Source organism: Elgaria multicarinata, chromosome 8, assembly GCF_023053635.1.
Source record: "Elgaria multicarinata webbii isolate HBS135686 ecotype San Diego chromosome 8, rElgMul1.1.pri, whole genome shotgun sequence".
NCBI lineage: Eukaryota > Metazoa > Chordata > Lepidosauria > Squamata > Anguidae > Elgaria > Elgaria multicarinata.
Genome location: NC_086178.1, coordinates 29,900,627 through 29,916,384, shown reverse-complemented (window position 1 = coordinate 29,916,384; position 15,758 = coordinate 29,900,627). Strand labels below are relative to the sequence as shown.

At 47.0% G+C, this 15,758-nt stretch overlaps 1 protein-coding gene across 1 annotated transcript in view; it reads left to right on the top strand.

Annotated features, from left to right (window-relative positions):
• The first annotated feature begins 11,620 nt into the window (after positions 1–11,620).
• TIPARP (TCDD inducible poly(ADP-ribose) polymerase) overlaps positions 11,621–15,758 on the top strand; it is a 28,546-nt gene continuing 24,408 nt past the window's right edge. Inside the window, exons 1-2 of the mRNA XM_063131469.1 lie at positions 11,621–11,640; positions 14,734–15,729. Coding sequence (XP_062987539.1) covers positions 14,816–15,729 — 914 coding nt within the window. The 5' untranslated portion in view covers positions 11,621–11,640; positions 14,734–14,815. The remainder of the gene's footprint in view (positions 11,641–14,733; positions 15,730–15,758) is intronic.

Sequence of the window (15,758 nt, the reverse complement as noted above, 5' to 3'; positions counted from 1 at the left end):
AAGTCCCGTTTCCCGACAAAGACCCCTTCTGTCCCTTGGCAGGGCATACTCGAGCAAAATGCCCCCCATGTCCACAATATAAGCACACGCCAGCCGCTCTCCTTCACTGCTTCTCCGCCGCAGAGAGACGTGCTCTCACAGCTCCCAGCTGCATGGGCTCTTCACCGGTACAGGGCGAGACCACGACTGCAGGTATTGCTGCTGGCTCCACCACTGGCTCCACTCTCCACCCTGTTGTTCCTTTTCATGCCAAACGACGAGCTGATAACCGAGCATCCATCCGGGTGGCCTGTTCGATGAGCAGAGCCAATGATGTAGGCGGTGCTGAGCGTGCCAATTCGTCCAAGAGCTCCTCTGCCAGGCCATAACGAAACTGCGACTGAAGTGCACTGTCATTCCACGTCAGGTCTTGTGCCAGGAGACGAAACTGAGTAGCATATTCAGCCACTGACCCCTTTCCCTGACGCAACTCCCTTATGCAGTGCTCAGCTGTTTCTGCTTTCACCGGATCTCCCCAGATGGCCGTCATCTCTTTCAGAAACTCATCCAGGTTGCCAAGCAAAGGGCTATCCTGATTGAGATAAGGTGTAACAGACCCAGACAACAAGGACACAATAAAAGCTACTTTGTGCCCATCTGTAACAAAATCCTCCGGTCGGACCTTGAAATGCAATTTGCAGTTTGCAAGAAAACTGTCCAGCATTCCCCTTTCTCCGGAAAACCTCTCTGGCATGGTTGCAAAGCATTTACTCCTACACGGCAGCGGCGGAGGCTGAGAAGCGGCAGCCGTTGCCTGATTTACTTGCGCTTGGAGCGTGATGATTAATTGCGTGAGCTGAGTCACCTGCGCAGCTAGGTGATTCTGCTGTTCCAGAAAGTTTTCCATCCTTATTTTACTTACCAGAAAAAGTGCTGGTTTACGTTGGTCAGAGCTTATTCTGTCCTGAAGAAGCCGGTCTGAAGCCAGCCACTTTCGCTTATCTCTTTGGGCAGAGTGCCCAGACTGAGAAGCTCGCCAAGAATCAGACAACACAGCACTAAACGATAAACAATAATGTGTATTCACACACGTTAAACACCAAATAGAACAGTCTTTAGTGCTCACATAAAGTTCCAAGCCAATTCCAAAATACCAATCCAGGGTTCAAAAGGCACGAGAGAGCAAGTCACCAAAGTCCATAAGCCAGTCCAAGTTTCAAAGGGCAGGAGAGAGTCACAGGGTCCAAGAAGTCCAGAGTCCAAAACAATCCAACAGGAACACGGCACGGTCAAGGGTACACGGTCCAGAGCTTCTCCCAGGCAAACCAGCTAAGCTCTGACAATTTGCTGGCCTGCGCACTGCTACCTAAATACACCAGCTCAGCCTCACAGCTGTTCCTTGTTCAGCTGGCGTTTATTAGCAATCCGCTTGGATCGGCGTAAAGCCTCCTTCTCTGCCCTTTGCTGTTTGAACAAGGGCATGTGTAACAAGTCTGTTTGCTCCTCTTCTAAGTTTGCACTGGATGAGGCCTCTGCTGGCTGTTGATCAACCAAGCTGGTACTGGGTCCCGCCTGTGGCTGCTCATCCCCAGAGTCCTCATCCTCAGAAAACTCACCGTTCCTCACATCAGAAAGGAGAGGGGGGGCAGCTCCAGCCCGTCGCGTTCATCAGCAAAAAGCTGCTGCCGTGAGAGAGGGCATTGGCCACTATTGAAAAGGAGTGCTTGGCCATCGTGTGGGCAGTGGGGAAATTACGCCCCTACCTCTGGGGTCGACCGTTTCAAATACAAACAGATCGTTCCCCGTTGTGCTGGTTGTCCCGGGTGAAAAACACCAACCAGAAGTTGTTAAGATGGAGCTTGGCGCTACAGGATTATGAGTTCACCATTTCCCATATTAAGGGCAAGGATAATATCGTGGCCGATGGGTTGTCCCGAAGCTTTGGGCGGGAGGGAGAAGTGGAGGAACGGTGTGTGAAACCCCTGCCCCTGCATGGGCACAAAAAAAAAGAATAAAAGAAAAAGGGGTCAATGTGTAAACTGGGAAAGGAAAGGGGGAGATAGGATGGAATTTTCTAGAAATTCCATCTTAAGTGGGGAGGTGTAAGGGTAAGGCAAGGGTTAACTGGGACTTGGAACTGGAATGTCTTTTAATTTGTAAATTTTATGGTTTCATAGGATGAGAGATAAGGAAGCCAGGCAGCTGTATAGGTGAGAAGACTGGAGCCAGGTCAGTTGTAACTGTCCTTCAGTGATTAAACGGCCCAAGCGAGAGGTGTGAAGACACTCCACGCATCAAAGCTGAAGGGAGGGGGGAAAGGAGTGAAAAGGATGGTATAAAGATATCCCCTGTGAAGGGAACCGGGGGTGTCGGCTGAGATCGGTCTGGGGTGACGTATGAGATTGTAGTTTTAGTTTTTAGCTTGCCTGCACTGGGTTCTTACATATATATGCATGCTTTTATAGTTTTATTCTGCTAATCCCATGTATTCCTACCCTTTTCCTAATAAATGGTCTTAAATCTCCTTTTGTGAGCTGTGAGTGTCTGTGCCCAGGGATCTGTGCTAAATCCAGTCAAGAAGCCAGCTGGCTGCTGGGCGCTCTTCCTTTACATGCCCCACATTCCACCTTTGTGAAATTATCAGGTTGTCATGATCTTGTTCCTCCCATACACTTTCTTTGGGTGCCTTTCTGTCTATAAAATCGTATCACTGTGCAGCAGCTTCATGCTCCTGGGCAGGTAGGAGAGGCTGAGAATCCCCCATCCCGGTTTGGTTTTGTTGGCTTGTGTTCTGACTTTTGTACGGTAGGATCCTCGGTTATTAATAATAGCTGTTACATGATTTTCTTCCTCAGATCATTCTCAAAGGGAAGAAAGTCTCTAAATGTCTGTAAAAGGTTATGCATTGCCATGGCATTGCATAGGACCAGAGGGGGGTGTCAGCAACACGGTGCCTGCCAGGACCCCCAGGTATGCCTGGCAGAAAACCCCCACCACCACCACAGCTGCTTATCTCCTCCCTCCCACTGTGGACAATTTCCTCTGCCTACCTCCGTGCTCAAGTTACAGGCAGGGGGCATTGTTGCAGTGAGCTAGTTAATGCATGGAAATTTGGGGCAAAGCTAGCCTTAGGATCTCTATAGCTTGCAGTGTGGTTTCCTGATCCTTCCCCCTTCCATCCCTCCCCTTTCTTTCTCTGACCTCCACTATTGCTGGGAGCACACGTTTGCTGTATCTCCTGCCAGTGACATGAACACAATGTCATGAACTGAACAAACTTTGTCTGAAACTATACGCTGTAACTGCATTTTTTTTTGGCAAGAAACTAAGTAAAACATTTTATTTTTTCTTTACTAAAGAAGGGTATGGTCTCTCTCTTTTTAGCCTTGTGTGCATGTGGGACTGGTAAATGCTCATTTTGTTCTGACTTTTGTTTGTTTTTCTCTCTTAACTGCTTTTTTAACAAGAGGCAGCAATACCCTATTCTGGTTGCACGTTTATACTGTAGTTTTAAGCTGTTATATTTTATATTGTATTTTATGCTGTATTTTGCAGTTTCAATTTCTGTGAACCGCCCAGAGAGCTTCGGCTACTGGGGGAGTATAGAAATGTGATAGATAGATAGATAGATGATAGATAGATAGATAACAGTATTCTGGCAAATTCAAGTCTCTTGCTCTCCCTCCTTAAGTTTCTTTGCCTTTGAACTAGAGTTGAACTAGACAGCCCTTCAAACAGAAGATGCCTTCAACTAAGAGGACTGTTCTCTGACAGCCCTCCAAATAAGAGGTTAGTGGAACGGGAAGCTGCAGCTGCTGTTTGACTACCTCAGCGCTCCGGAGGCTTCCCATACACTAATAGAAGAGGTCTCATGGTAGCCGCATTCTCCTGGCCAGTCCAAGATGGAAAGAGGCTTATGAAACTTGGGATTTCCAGAGTCCCATGAGACCACTGGTGCTGCTAGGGCTGGACTGGAGGTCAGAGGTCAGGGGGGGTCTGATCTGAAATGCCATCTCTTTCCCCATCACCACCAGCGCTCCACTTGTTTTCCTTTCCGCCACCAGCACACTTCTCGCTCTCCCTTTGCGTTTGTCCCCCCAGGCAGAAGCAGCTTTTCTTTTTAGAGGCCCCTTCCAACTCTACTATTCTATGCTTCTTCATTTCTCCATGCGGCCTCTAGGTGGCCACGGAAACCAACACGCTGGACGCGACTGCAGCATTGCTCTGCAGCATGCGCACACTCTTGGAAAAGTTAAAGCCAGAGGTCAGGGGCAGAGGGAAAGGGTGCCGCTGCCTGGTGAGGGGCGTGTGTGGAAAGAGCGGACACGGGGGAGGGGGGCAGGGGGGAATAAAGAGAAAGAGTAGCTCTGGGGAGGGGGAGGAGAAAGAGCAGTGAGTAAGGGGACAAAGGATTCGGATGGGGGAGAGAAAAAGCAAAGAGAACAAGAAGAGAGAGCGTGGGGGGAAGGGAGATAAAGATCACAGAGCGTAGGGAATGGGGAGAAGCAAAACTGAGGGCATCTTTCCCAGGTCCCACCCCCACCTCCATCAACCCTATTACAATGTAAGCCTATGCGGCAGGGTCTTGCTATTTACTGTTTTACTCTGTACAGCACCATGTACATTGATGGTGCTATATAAATAAAATAATAATAATAATAATAATAATAATAATAATAATAATAATAATAGCAGTGTCATGCTTGAGACTTGGAACAAGATTTGGGTGGGGCCTAAACCTTTTGTGACTCCCATATATAAACTGCTGTATCCATCTCTCTGTTAATGAGTTTTAAAATTATGGCGCTAGGTTTTGTCCCCCATGCAGAAATGTGCTGCTTCTGCTAGAAGCTCATTTCCTCAAATCATTCTGAGGCAGAAGAAGCCATTTTTCTAACAGTCTCTTATTATGTCCTATTCATACGCAATTTCTGGAAGCTATTTAGAATGCAGTGAGGCCTGTTGCAAAAGCCAAAACAAAACTCATCACTTTTATACACATAACAATACTTAGTGTTTATATAGCTCATTTTGAGTGTTCAAAGTGCATGTTGGTCATCCTTACATCAGCCTTATAGGATAGGCCGGTATTATGGTCTCAGTATTGCAGGTGGGGTGTGCCACCTGAGGCTGAGACCTATCTAGCAATTCCCCAGCAGAGGTGACATTTGAACCAGGGATTGACAGTTCAATGAACATCTAAAAGCTCGTTTTTATGCACAGATAATTTGGATGTACATTTTCCTCACAGCATTTCCTAGCAAGAACAGGTGGATGGGTGAGTATGCAAAAAAACCAGGACACTGAAGTTATTAACTTTAACCCCCATGTATATTTTAAACTTTGTAAGGCCGCCTTGAGGCCCAGCATTGGGCAAAAGGCGAGATACAAATAATAATAATAATAATAATAATAATAATAATAATAATAATAATAATAATCTTTTAAAGCTATAATAGTTTGGGCCCAAGTTAATTTAAGGACCATCTTCTCCCATACTAGCCTGCCAGCACTCCGATGTCATCAACAGAGGGCCTTTTTAGGCTGGTGAGTGCAAGGGAGAGGCTTGCTCAGTGGTGGCCCCTCACCTCTGGGATCAGCTTCCATCAGAGATTCATCTAGTCATTTCTTTACAAGGCCCTAAAGACCCACTTGTTTTTGCAGGCCTTTTTATAATTTGCGAGCTACAGGTTTGTTGGTTATTATAGTGTCTTATAGTATCCTATGATATACTCATTTATTGCTTATCTGGATTCATATTCTTTTGTATTTTTTGTTATCACATATGCTGCCTTGCACATTTCATCAGGGTGTGCACCCAGGGAATTTAATTTTAATTTTAAAGGTGAACATTTATTGAATACTCAATCATAAAGGCCATTGTTTTTATTCATTTATTTATTAAGCATAGTAGACACGGACGCCCTGCTCCGCGTTCTTCTTGTCTGAACATGGGAGGGCCATTGCAGGTGTGTGTGGGGGGGGGGGGAATGAGGAGACTCTCCTCAAACCCCAGCCCTGACTGACCACCAGGCACACAGGCCACCTAGTCACAATCTTCCCCATTATGGTGAAATGACTTGTATTTATATTTAAATTATAGCATTTTCCCCTAAATTGAATCTATACATATAAATTAGCATATACATTTTTTGTGCAACTGTGTGTCCTTTTTTGGCAATGTGCAACAAGCCTCCCTATCGCTCTCCCAAGCTTACAGGTGAATAACTCCACCACCACTACTTCCTGAAAGACTTGTCAACTACCTTTCTGTCAATCAGCCAGCGGAGTGCTTCCTAGGGAAATTTGGGTGAAGGAGCCAGGTCTCCTTTTCCAATTCTTTGCATCTTGTCAGTTCACAAGAGTAAAGTGCTGGTAGACCTGACAGATTTGTTCAACTGTCAGTGTCAAGTACAAGGCTTGAAATGGAGGATGTTAAGAAGAAGCATGATTAGCTGGTCAGCCTGCATTGGGATTGGGAACATGATGGAAAGGTAGAAGTTTAGGGAGGGTGGGGAGAGAATAGTACATGTGCTTTATCTTACTTGTAGCTTATACCCTTCATCAGAACAAAGGAAATAGGTGCAGCAGTTTTGTGTTTGAAGAAGGGCCTTGCAGCGATGGTAGTGAGCAAACAAATACCACACTATAATAGTAAAACACTAATGTCATCAGCATTGCTAATTAATATTAAACATTCAAAATACGTTTTTGCATTTCAAAAAGTACAGTTTTACATTTAGTGGAAATTGTTATTTGAACCTTGTTATTGTTGAGCAACAGCTTCTTCCCACAATACTAAAATGTTCAGAATTTCAAAATTCAGTACACACTAGGGAAAGTTTTGAAATCCAGTTCCAAAGTAAGATAGGCTTTATTGTATTTTGTCAATCAGTCAACATTGTTTACAGATAAACACTGATGCATGGTACAAATTCAGTATCTAGAGGCAGCCTGTATAGAATAGTGAGGAAAAACGGGTGTTGAACCTGTTCAGTCATAGGTTTGCCATCTTTTCTCCCAGGCCACAGCTAGACCTAAGGTTTATCCAGGGATCATCCAGGGTTCGCCCCTGCCTGAGCACTGGATCCCCTGTGTATCACCTAGGTGAACAGGTTTGACCCCTGGACGATCTAGCTATGGCCCCAGTGGAGTGCCTGTGCCTTTAATAGCTGCCTGACAGAGTAAAATACAGCAAATGACAGTTTCATCTCCAGTGGTACAGCTAGGTAATGTCAGACCCTGGACTTAATGATGGGGACACTTTAGATGATCATGTATATTACTTCTCTTCTCCTCCCCCATCAAATGTTTGTGCTTTACAACTGCTTCTACATTCCTGAGACTGCCATGAAAAATGCATGTAAAGTGTAAGGCTGACAAGAATTTATTGTATTTTATAAGGCTGATTAGTTCTATATAAACTATGAACTAGCTTTGTGTGCAAAATGTATTCTTGGAACTGGAGCAAGGGAGCTTGCCACATCTGGGTTAAGTTAGCTCCTAGAATTGAAAAGCTCCTTTACTCAAAAAGAAAAGGACCTTCACAAAGGTGCTCCTGAAATTCACAGTAAACCTGGCTGTTTTGGAGGGAGGCTAACCTGGAGTTAGGTGCAGGAGCTATGACTAGGCCCGAAGCTCCTGTTTGAGTCAAGCGCTGCCACATGAACGTTGCTACATCTTAAACAGATGTGAGCTAATGTTAAAATGTTATGGATACTAAGATTTTGACCAGGCTGAGCAGAGATCGTGGGAGATGAGAGGCCTGCCAAACATGCTTATGCTAGCTCTGTCCACCATGCCGACCAATTAGGCAAAACATGTTGATATTATCTAAGAGGAACTTGAATTTTACTTTTGTTAAGAAAATGCAAGCCACTATTACACTTTTAGCCATTATAACCGTTGTGCATTTCTGATCTTCATTATGACAACAGTATGTTATTCTCTAAGATTGAGCAATAATAAATATATATCCGATAGCAGCAATATTATGCGTTGGTCAGACTTGAGCAATACTTTAGAGAACATCACCCATAAATCAATTCTTGATGCCCAGGACAATTAGGTAAGAATTATACATCTGTATCAGATTGGCAAATATCCACGAAAGCTGCAGTTTCTCTCCCAGTCAGGGACACACCTATACCAAGCAGGATATGACACTTTGAAAACATTTTGAAAACTGGATATGGAGTATGTCCTGGGCTCCAACAGTTGTCACTATTGTTATAAAACGTTTTAAAGCAGTAGTGTAGATCCTGCCAAGATGAGTTACAAGCATACCAGCCTTCAGTTTGGGGAGATCAGTTAGTTAGATGGGGTAGATGTGTTTGAACCATCTCATCACTTTTAAAGCATAAAACCAATCAAACGTGTTTGGCAACACCGATAAAAAATAATAATACTCTGAGTATGTGCAACTGAGTTTAAATCATAGCACCAACATGATTACAAGAATAAAATTGTGTCCCTTGCTGCTTCCCTGATGCTAAACAGATGGGGGGCACCTTTTTGGTTTTGTTTCTTTTTTAAAAAAAATGCAATTTTGGTAGTATCCAACACTGCCAGTCCACTTACACCATTGAGTCGTACGGCAATAGCATAAACTGCCTTGACAGGTTTTCTGGGGAAACCTACCATGGGAGCTTACTCTATTGGCATACCACTAGAAGTTACTTATGCTAGTGGCATGCCAATAGTGTAAGCAGTGTTGGATACTGCCCTATGTATTTAAAGAAAAAATATTTTTTTAAAAAAGCAACAGTAAGCATGTGCAGGCCTGACTGTCTGCCCCAACCACAAAATGTCTTTGAAAATAAGAATGAAAGGATAGTGTGATGAGTAGGGCCAGCCCTGATGAGTAGTGGCCATCACTGCCCCAGCAACTGTTGGTTTGGGGCAGTCATTTGGGGGGGGGAGCTGAGCTGTGGCCCCCAAGCTCCAGCCCTAGCTACCCCACTGATCATATCATGGAATATATATGCAATAGGCAATAGCTACAAGTAATCCTTGTATTATTGTTTTAAGGAATTATTAACTCATTGCCATACGAATAGGCTATAGGCTAATTAAGGGTGCAATCCTTTGCATTGTTTAGACAGGGGTGGGGGAAGCTCACAACTCCCAGCACTCCCCAGGATTGCGCACAAAGTATAATTCCTGTTGCCCAGAAGAATCGGTTGAGATTTCTAAATGAACAACCGATTGGGAACTCCCCTGAAATTGCTGCAGGTTTTTTTCCTAAACAGGAAAAGTCAAAGACAGACTTAATTCAGGCTTGAGTCATGGGCTAGCAGGACCATGTGGTGTACTTATTCGGCACAATCCCATTCATACATGGCTACAATGGGAAAGGCAGCGGAATTGCTGCCTCATCTTAGTTGCTTCCTGATGTGCGGCTTTATCAACAAGCTGTTTCAGAAGTGTTGCAAAAAGTGTGTAGGTTTTCAAAGATTGGACTTCAGTTTCTAGAAAATATTTTAAATTCATATTCTTACATTTTAATTCATGCCAAGCAGTATTGAACATTGCCATATTGGCCCAGTTGGTATGCAGAGCCATTCTATATAAATTTACTCTCAAGTAAGCAACATTGAGTTCAATTTGGCATGCAATCCTATACACACATACCTGGAAATAAATCCCAGTCTACTCAATGGGGCTTACTTCTGAGTAAACATGTCTAGGAGCCTGTTGTCGGTTCCTTTAGCCTCATTTTATGCCTTCTGTAAAATGGGGCTGGTATTTATTGTCCTCCAGCTGAACTCACACATTTCGCTGCGAGGGAAACGTTATCAAATAGAAGTTACAGAGCACTTGGCAAATTAAAAACACACACACCTATGCTATGCAAATAATATGAGATTCTTGATGGGAAGACTTGATGAATTTTTTAAATGAAATTACCCACTTTCTTATTTGCTTCTCGATACTTCCCAAGAAGAAGAGATGCTAGTCATCTTGTTCCAGGGTTCTTATCGCGTGTGTGTGCTAAAAGCGAATGTGAAATCGTTCCGTTTCTCACGGAAAACGAGGAATCCATCGCCTTGACGCCGTTTTGCAGCTTTTGACTTTCGTTCCCAGGGGCACCCTCTCCAGCTCTGCTCTTTGCTTATTTCATTTCAAAGTAGGTTTAATTTCAAAACAAAAACAAAAAAAAACGTCAAGGAGGTGAGGAAACAGGGATTTTTGTGCTGATTGCTGCTGCTAAGCCGGCTAATACGTGACCGACCGGCCCACATAAGCAACCAATCAGTCCCTCGCTTCAAGTAACTCTCTGTTTCCCTTTTCCTCCTTTCCAGCTCGCAGGCAGACAGAAACCGAGACCAAACTCTCGTTTTACCCGAAATTCTACCCGGGGCTACTGCTGCTGTTACTCTTGCCCGCGAGTTCAATTACCCAATCATGTCATCGCCGTGCAGGGCTAGTCCCGGTTCTCACACCCCGTTTCCTAGGTTGTTTATTTAAAGGGCGCCTCGTAAAATCCTGAGGGGTGGGGAAAGAACGGGGAGGTGAGTTGGAGGTGAATTCCGTGTTCGCCAGCTTTTCCCCAACCTGGGGGTAAAATCTAACGTAAGCCCTGCTTAGAGTAGACCCACTGGAATAAATAAATGGATTCCTGCATTGAGCAGGGGGTTGGACTCGATGGCCTTGTAGGCCCCTTCCAACTCTGCTATTCTATGATTCTATGAAATAGGACTTCTCTTAGTCATGACGACCTTAGCCCTGACTAAGGCCATAGCTAGACCCAAGGTTTATCCCTGGATCGTCCAGGGGTCAAACCTGTTCATCTAGGTGACACACAGGGGATCCAGTGCTCAGGCAGGGGCGAACCCTGGATGATCCCGGGATAAGCCTTAGGTCTAGCTGTGGCCTAATTTGAGTCCCATTCACTTTAATGGCTCTTCTCTAAATCGTAGGACATACACTGGAGTTTACCCCCTGGTGCCCACCAGACGTGTTTGCAAGCTAGGGGCGGGGGGGGGAGGGTTGCTAGGAGCTGTAATCGGTTACATCTAGGAGAACACCGGGCTGGGGAAAGCCGGTGCCCACGTACGTGTGTAAGGGTCTCCTTCTTGCAAACACTTCCCTCTATGAGCTCTGCCTATCTCGGGTACCAAGTGACCCTTCGCCAACCACCCGTTCTCGCCAGGCGTGCGCGCGTGTGCATACGTGCGTGTCCTCGCTTCGCCCCTCCCAACCGAAGCCGCACGGAGAGCTCTGCAAATCCTGCCAGGCGAGCCCCCTCCTCCGCGCCCGCTCCGCCCCGCCCCGCTTTGGGCGGGCCGAGGCGGGAAGGAGAGGCGGAGCCCGCCTTGGAATGTCGCTCCGGACTGGGAGCCGCGCGCGTAAGGGGAGAGACGGAGCCGAGGCCCCGCGCTGGCTTGGCAGGGCTCCTCCCCCGAATCGTGCAGCTGCCCAGCCGAGGGCTTTTCAGGAAGCGGTATTTAAACGGCTCCAGAGGAACATGTGAGAAGCAGCCGCCGCCGCCGCAGTCGTCGTCGGAAGGGCTTGGAGGAAGACGTGGAGAGCGGCGCTGGTCGGGAATTACTGCAGCCGCCGCCTCCGCCGGCCGGAATGGGTGCTTTGTCGCGTTCGGGGAGGCGAAAGGCCAGCAAGGCTGCCGGCCCAGCCTGAGCGCCGCCGCCCGTTGCAAAGGTTCGCGCTGGGCGCACAGGGAGAGCAGGCGCCTCGGGGTCTCGCTCCCTCTTCTTTTTCCTCGTCGTCTTCCTCCTCCGGGTTTCCCTCTTCCCCATCTGTCGAGCACGCCCCGAAGAAAAAGGACCCCCTCTCCGCCCGCTCGCCCCCCTTCTCCGGCTTGGCATTGTGTTGGCGGCTGGTGCTGGTCGCCGCGCAGCAGAGCGTCGTGGTTCTTCACCTCCCTTGCAACAGCAGACCCGGGTAACTTCCCTCGAGGCTTGAGCTCGACTTCTTTATTTCTTTAGAAATCTAGAATTCTTCTTTTTTTAAAGGAGAGAGTTGGCGTGCGTCTTTTCTTTCTTTCTTTGGTGGCTTTCCAAAGGTCCTTCCTTGCTAAGGCGATTTCTGCGATGTTCGAAGCAAGCATCCTTGGAGCGCGTGGGGTTTTCTTCTCCGTAAAGATGCCCGAGGATCGGGTTGCAAAGCACAGGGACGCGGGACTTCTAAGGAAAGCCGAGCTCTGGTGAAGGGTCCTTGCCCTCGGTCACCCCGGTCCTATTTATTCAAGTGGAACCCCCCCCTTTTTTTTTTTTTTTTTTAAATAGTGGTAGGGCTTCCCATGTAGGGGAAATGCCTCTTGGGCATCGATCCTAGATGCGGCTACGCGGGAGTCGAGTCCCACTGGGTTCGGTGAGACTTGACTCCAGAGTGTGCTTTGCGGCCTCCCGGTCCAATGTGGGGGTTTCTCTGACCTCCTCGGTAGGGCTTCACCTCCCTCCCTGTCGGAAGGGATGAGAAGACAATCTCAGGCTTCGAGAAGTGAAACGCTGTAGATCTGGAGTGAATGAAAGCTGGCGCCTTGCAGAACTGAAGCGCAGCGTTTCCCTAGATATAGTTAAACCCGGTTTGGGCTCAGTTTGTACAGGCGCTCACATATATTTCCTTTTATGTTCTGCATTAACTGATCAGGAAGAGCCACCACTGTTCTGTTCTGGTGTCTACTAAAATCTGGATTAGAAACCTCACCAGTCCATGACTTGCTGAAAGAGTACAAAAGCAACAATAATAATAATAATAATAATAATAATAATAATAATAATAATATAATTCACATCTATATTTCCACCTCTGTTAGGCCACTCTGATGTATGTCAGGACCAAAGAGGGGGTAACTAATCCATCTTTAATTATTCTGAGCCTGTGTTGTGAAAAAACCCCCAGTAAGGCCAGATCTATACCAAACGGGATATGACACTCTGAAAAAGGTTTGAAAACTGTATACGGAGCGTGTCCTGGGCCCCAAGAGTTGTTGCTACTGTTATAAACCACTTTAAAGCAGTAGTGTAAATCCTTTTGGAACAAGGGACCTTTCAATGTCCCTGCTTAATCCTATGTGTCTGTGTGTGAAGGAGCTAGTGATAGTGTTCCTAGCGCTCTTTCCTTCCTTGCTCCCGGGAACTTCCTTGCATCAGAGTGTTTTTGCCACCCAAGCTGCTAGACTCTTTCAGATTTTCACAGGAAGGCAATTTAGCTGCCTGGCAGCCCCTCAAGGCTCAGTCTGTTTGCTCTAGGATAGAACTTTATAGCTAACTTGGGTGTAACTCTCTTGAACGTTCTTGTATGTCCTGAATCTTTATTATTTTACTTATGGGAATTGAACTCCTTGTGACTAGAGAGGGAGGGGGGAAACTTGCTGTTCCATTGGCAGGATGTCAAGTAATAAAGGCTAGTGTTGTGATGAAAACATAAAACGTGTAATCTTCACACTGATGTTTCAGATAGGGCAGTTTCAGACACGTAGCACAGTTGAGGATATGTTTGTAAAGTAATACTGGTCTTAATGAAAAAGTGAAGTCCTAGTTTCACCCATCACAGCTCCTGAGAATATTTACTCCAGATTAATAGGTTGCGTCTTTAGGTTGTTTCTAATGGGTCAGACAACCAAGGCTTTAAAGCTCATAAACAATATTTATAAAACCAGCCTTGTAAACGAGCCCACAAAAGTTGCTAGCCTGATGGTTGAGGGCTAGCAGAGGACAGAATGGGGAGCCCTGTCCCTCTTTCAACAGCTCATGGGCTTTCCTGGTGGCTACCAGGTGACCACTTAAGTAGGTGAGGCTGGAGAAACAATTATTCGAATAATCCTTTTATCCCTCCCTGTCTTTCACTTAAGTGTGCCCATTCAATGTAATCATTGAAGTTCTTTCTAGCGGAGTGATGTCTTTTTCCCCAAGCCAAGCCTGGGTTGCAGAGATAGAATGCTTGACCTGCCTTGACAACATTTCCCAGTTTTGAAGCCCTGCGGCTTCTCCGTGTCCCCTTATTTCTGTCCCCTTGCAAACTTTTCCTTTTGAAGGCTGCAGTCACTGCCTGGGCCGGTGGGCGGCGGGCGAGCTTGTCCGCTTGTGTCATGCAGTCAGAAGTGGCTGTGTTCTCGGTGTGTGTGATTCAGCCCAAATGACTGGCAGCATGTGGGAATGCGAAACTGCCGAAAAGGGAGTGACGAGGCAGATCTGAAGCCGCAAGAGGTGCGGCGTGAGCGACAGGAACCACATCTCTTTGAGAAATCGATCCATCTGGGGGAGAGCCTTTTCAAACAGTTTCACATTCTCACGTGCTCTTAGTCATTCATCCTGAATTTGATAACTCGCAAGGTCAGAGATCGCCCTGAGTCTGAGGGAGGGAGAGTCTTTGTATTCAGAGACTCCGTAGCTATGGGTGGGGGAGTCAGTTGGCACAGGGCATGTGTGTTTGTTTTCTCCATGGGTCTCTGGGAGAAGAGGGGGAAAGAAAGGGCAACGCAGCACATGCATATAAGAAGAAGCCACAGTCCTGTGTCAGTAAAAAGGGAAAGAGGAGGAGACGAAGCAGGCCCCACTCCTCTGGTGGCTGGGTGCGAGAGAAGGGTGAATGAGTTTGTGTGTTTGTTTGGGGAATTAAGGCTCGCATTTTTAGCCGGTTTCCTGCTTTGTGTGCCTGAGGGCCCGCAGTAAAGGGGGTGGGGGGACTGTTGCCATCTGGGAACCCTTTGTGGGGGTGATCTTGCTTTGTGTCAATCCTGAGCAATGAGAGAGAGAGATTAACTGCTTTGCCTTTCCGCTTCTGTCCTAGGTTGGCTCTTGTAAGGCACTGGGAGACTTGGAAGTGACTCGGAAGGGGGTGGAGCTGTGGACAGGGGAAGCGTCTGAAACGGATGGAAACTGAGCTGGAACCTCCGTGTGCCATTCAACAGGCCCACTGCCAGGAAATGGAGTGCTCTGCCCCTTCGGAGGTCTTCCCTCCCCCGATGAGGATTCCTGAAAAGATGCCACCAGTCAAGCCTTGCTTTAAGAAGAAGCAGCAGATGCAGAAAAGGTTGGATACAGAAGCGCTCCGGGCTTTGCGTCCCATCTTTACCAGTTTGCTTGGCACGGGCACCTTGGATGAGATCTTTGTGCCCAGGGGACAGAATGCCGGCCATGGTAACTTGTGCGAACCTGTTGCAAAGAAGGACTTGGGGGACGCGGCTCCGTGCCCACCCCCGAATGACAGTGTGTCGGTGTTGATTCCAGGAACGCCAGGTGCTCAGGGGCAAATATCCGAGGGTTCTCCGGAAAGGGAGGCCCAGCCTGGGGAGCAGAGCTTCCCCTCTGCTACCTCTCCAACAAATGAGCCATTCCAGGACCACTCCTTGCATGCTGCCTCCAATACTGCTGCTGCTGCCTTTCTTTCGTGCCCTGGCAAGATACTTGAAGGTTGCCCTCCTGGGGCACTCCCGGACAATAATAGCTGCCTGGTCCAGTGCAACGTGAACCCGAGTGAGAAGTTTGGAGCTGGGCTTTTCCAGAACAAAAGTGAGGAAGCTTCTCTGGATCTCGTGTTTGAACTTTTGAACCAGCTGCAGTATCACACCCACCAGAAGGACAGAATTGACATCTGTGTGAATTTCCTACAGGGTGTGTGCATCTATGGCAGCGATTGCCCCAAGCATCACACGGTCCTGCCGTATCACTGGCAGGTCAGGAGGACAGCTACCCAGATGTGGCAGAGCGTGAACACCGACTCACAGGAGCATTTGGAAAGACTCTACTGCAATCCGGACAATGACAAGGTCAAAGTCAGATATTGGTGAGTCATAAACATGTTACTATACTCCA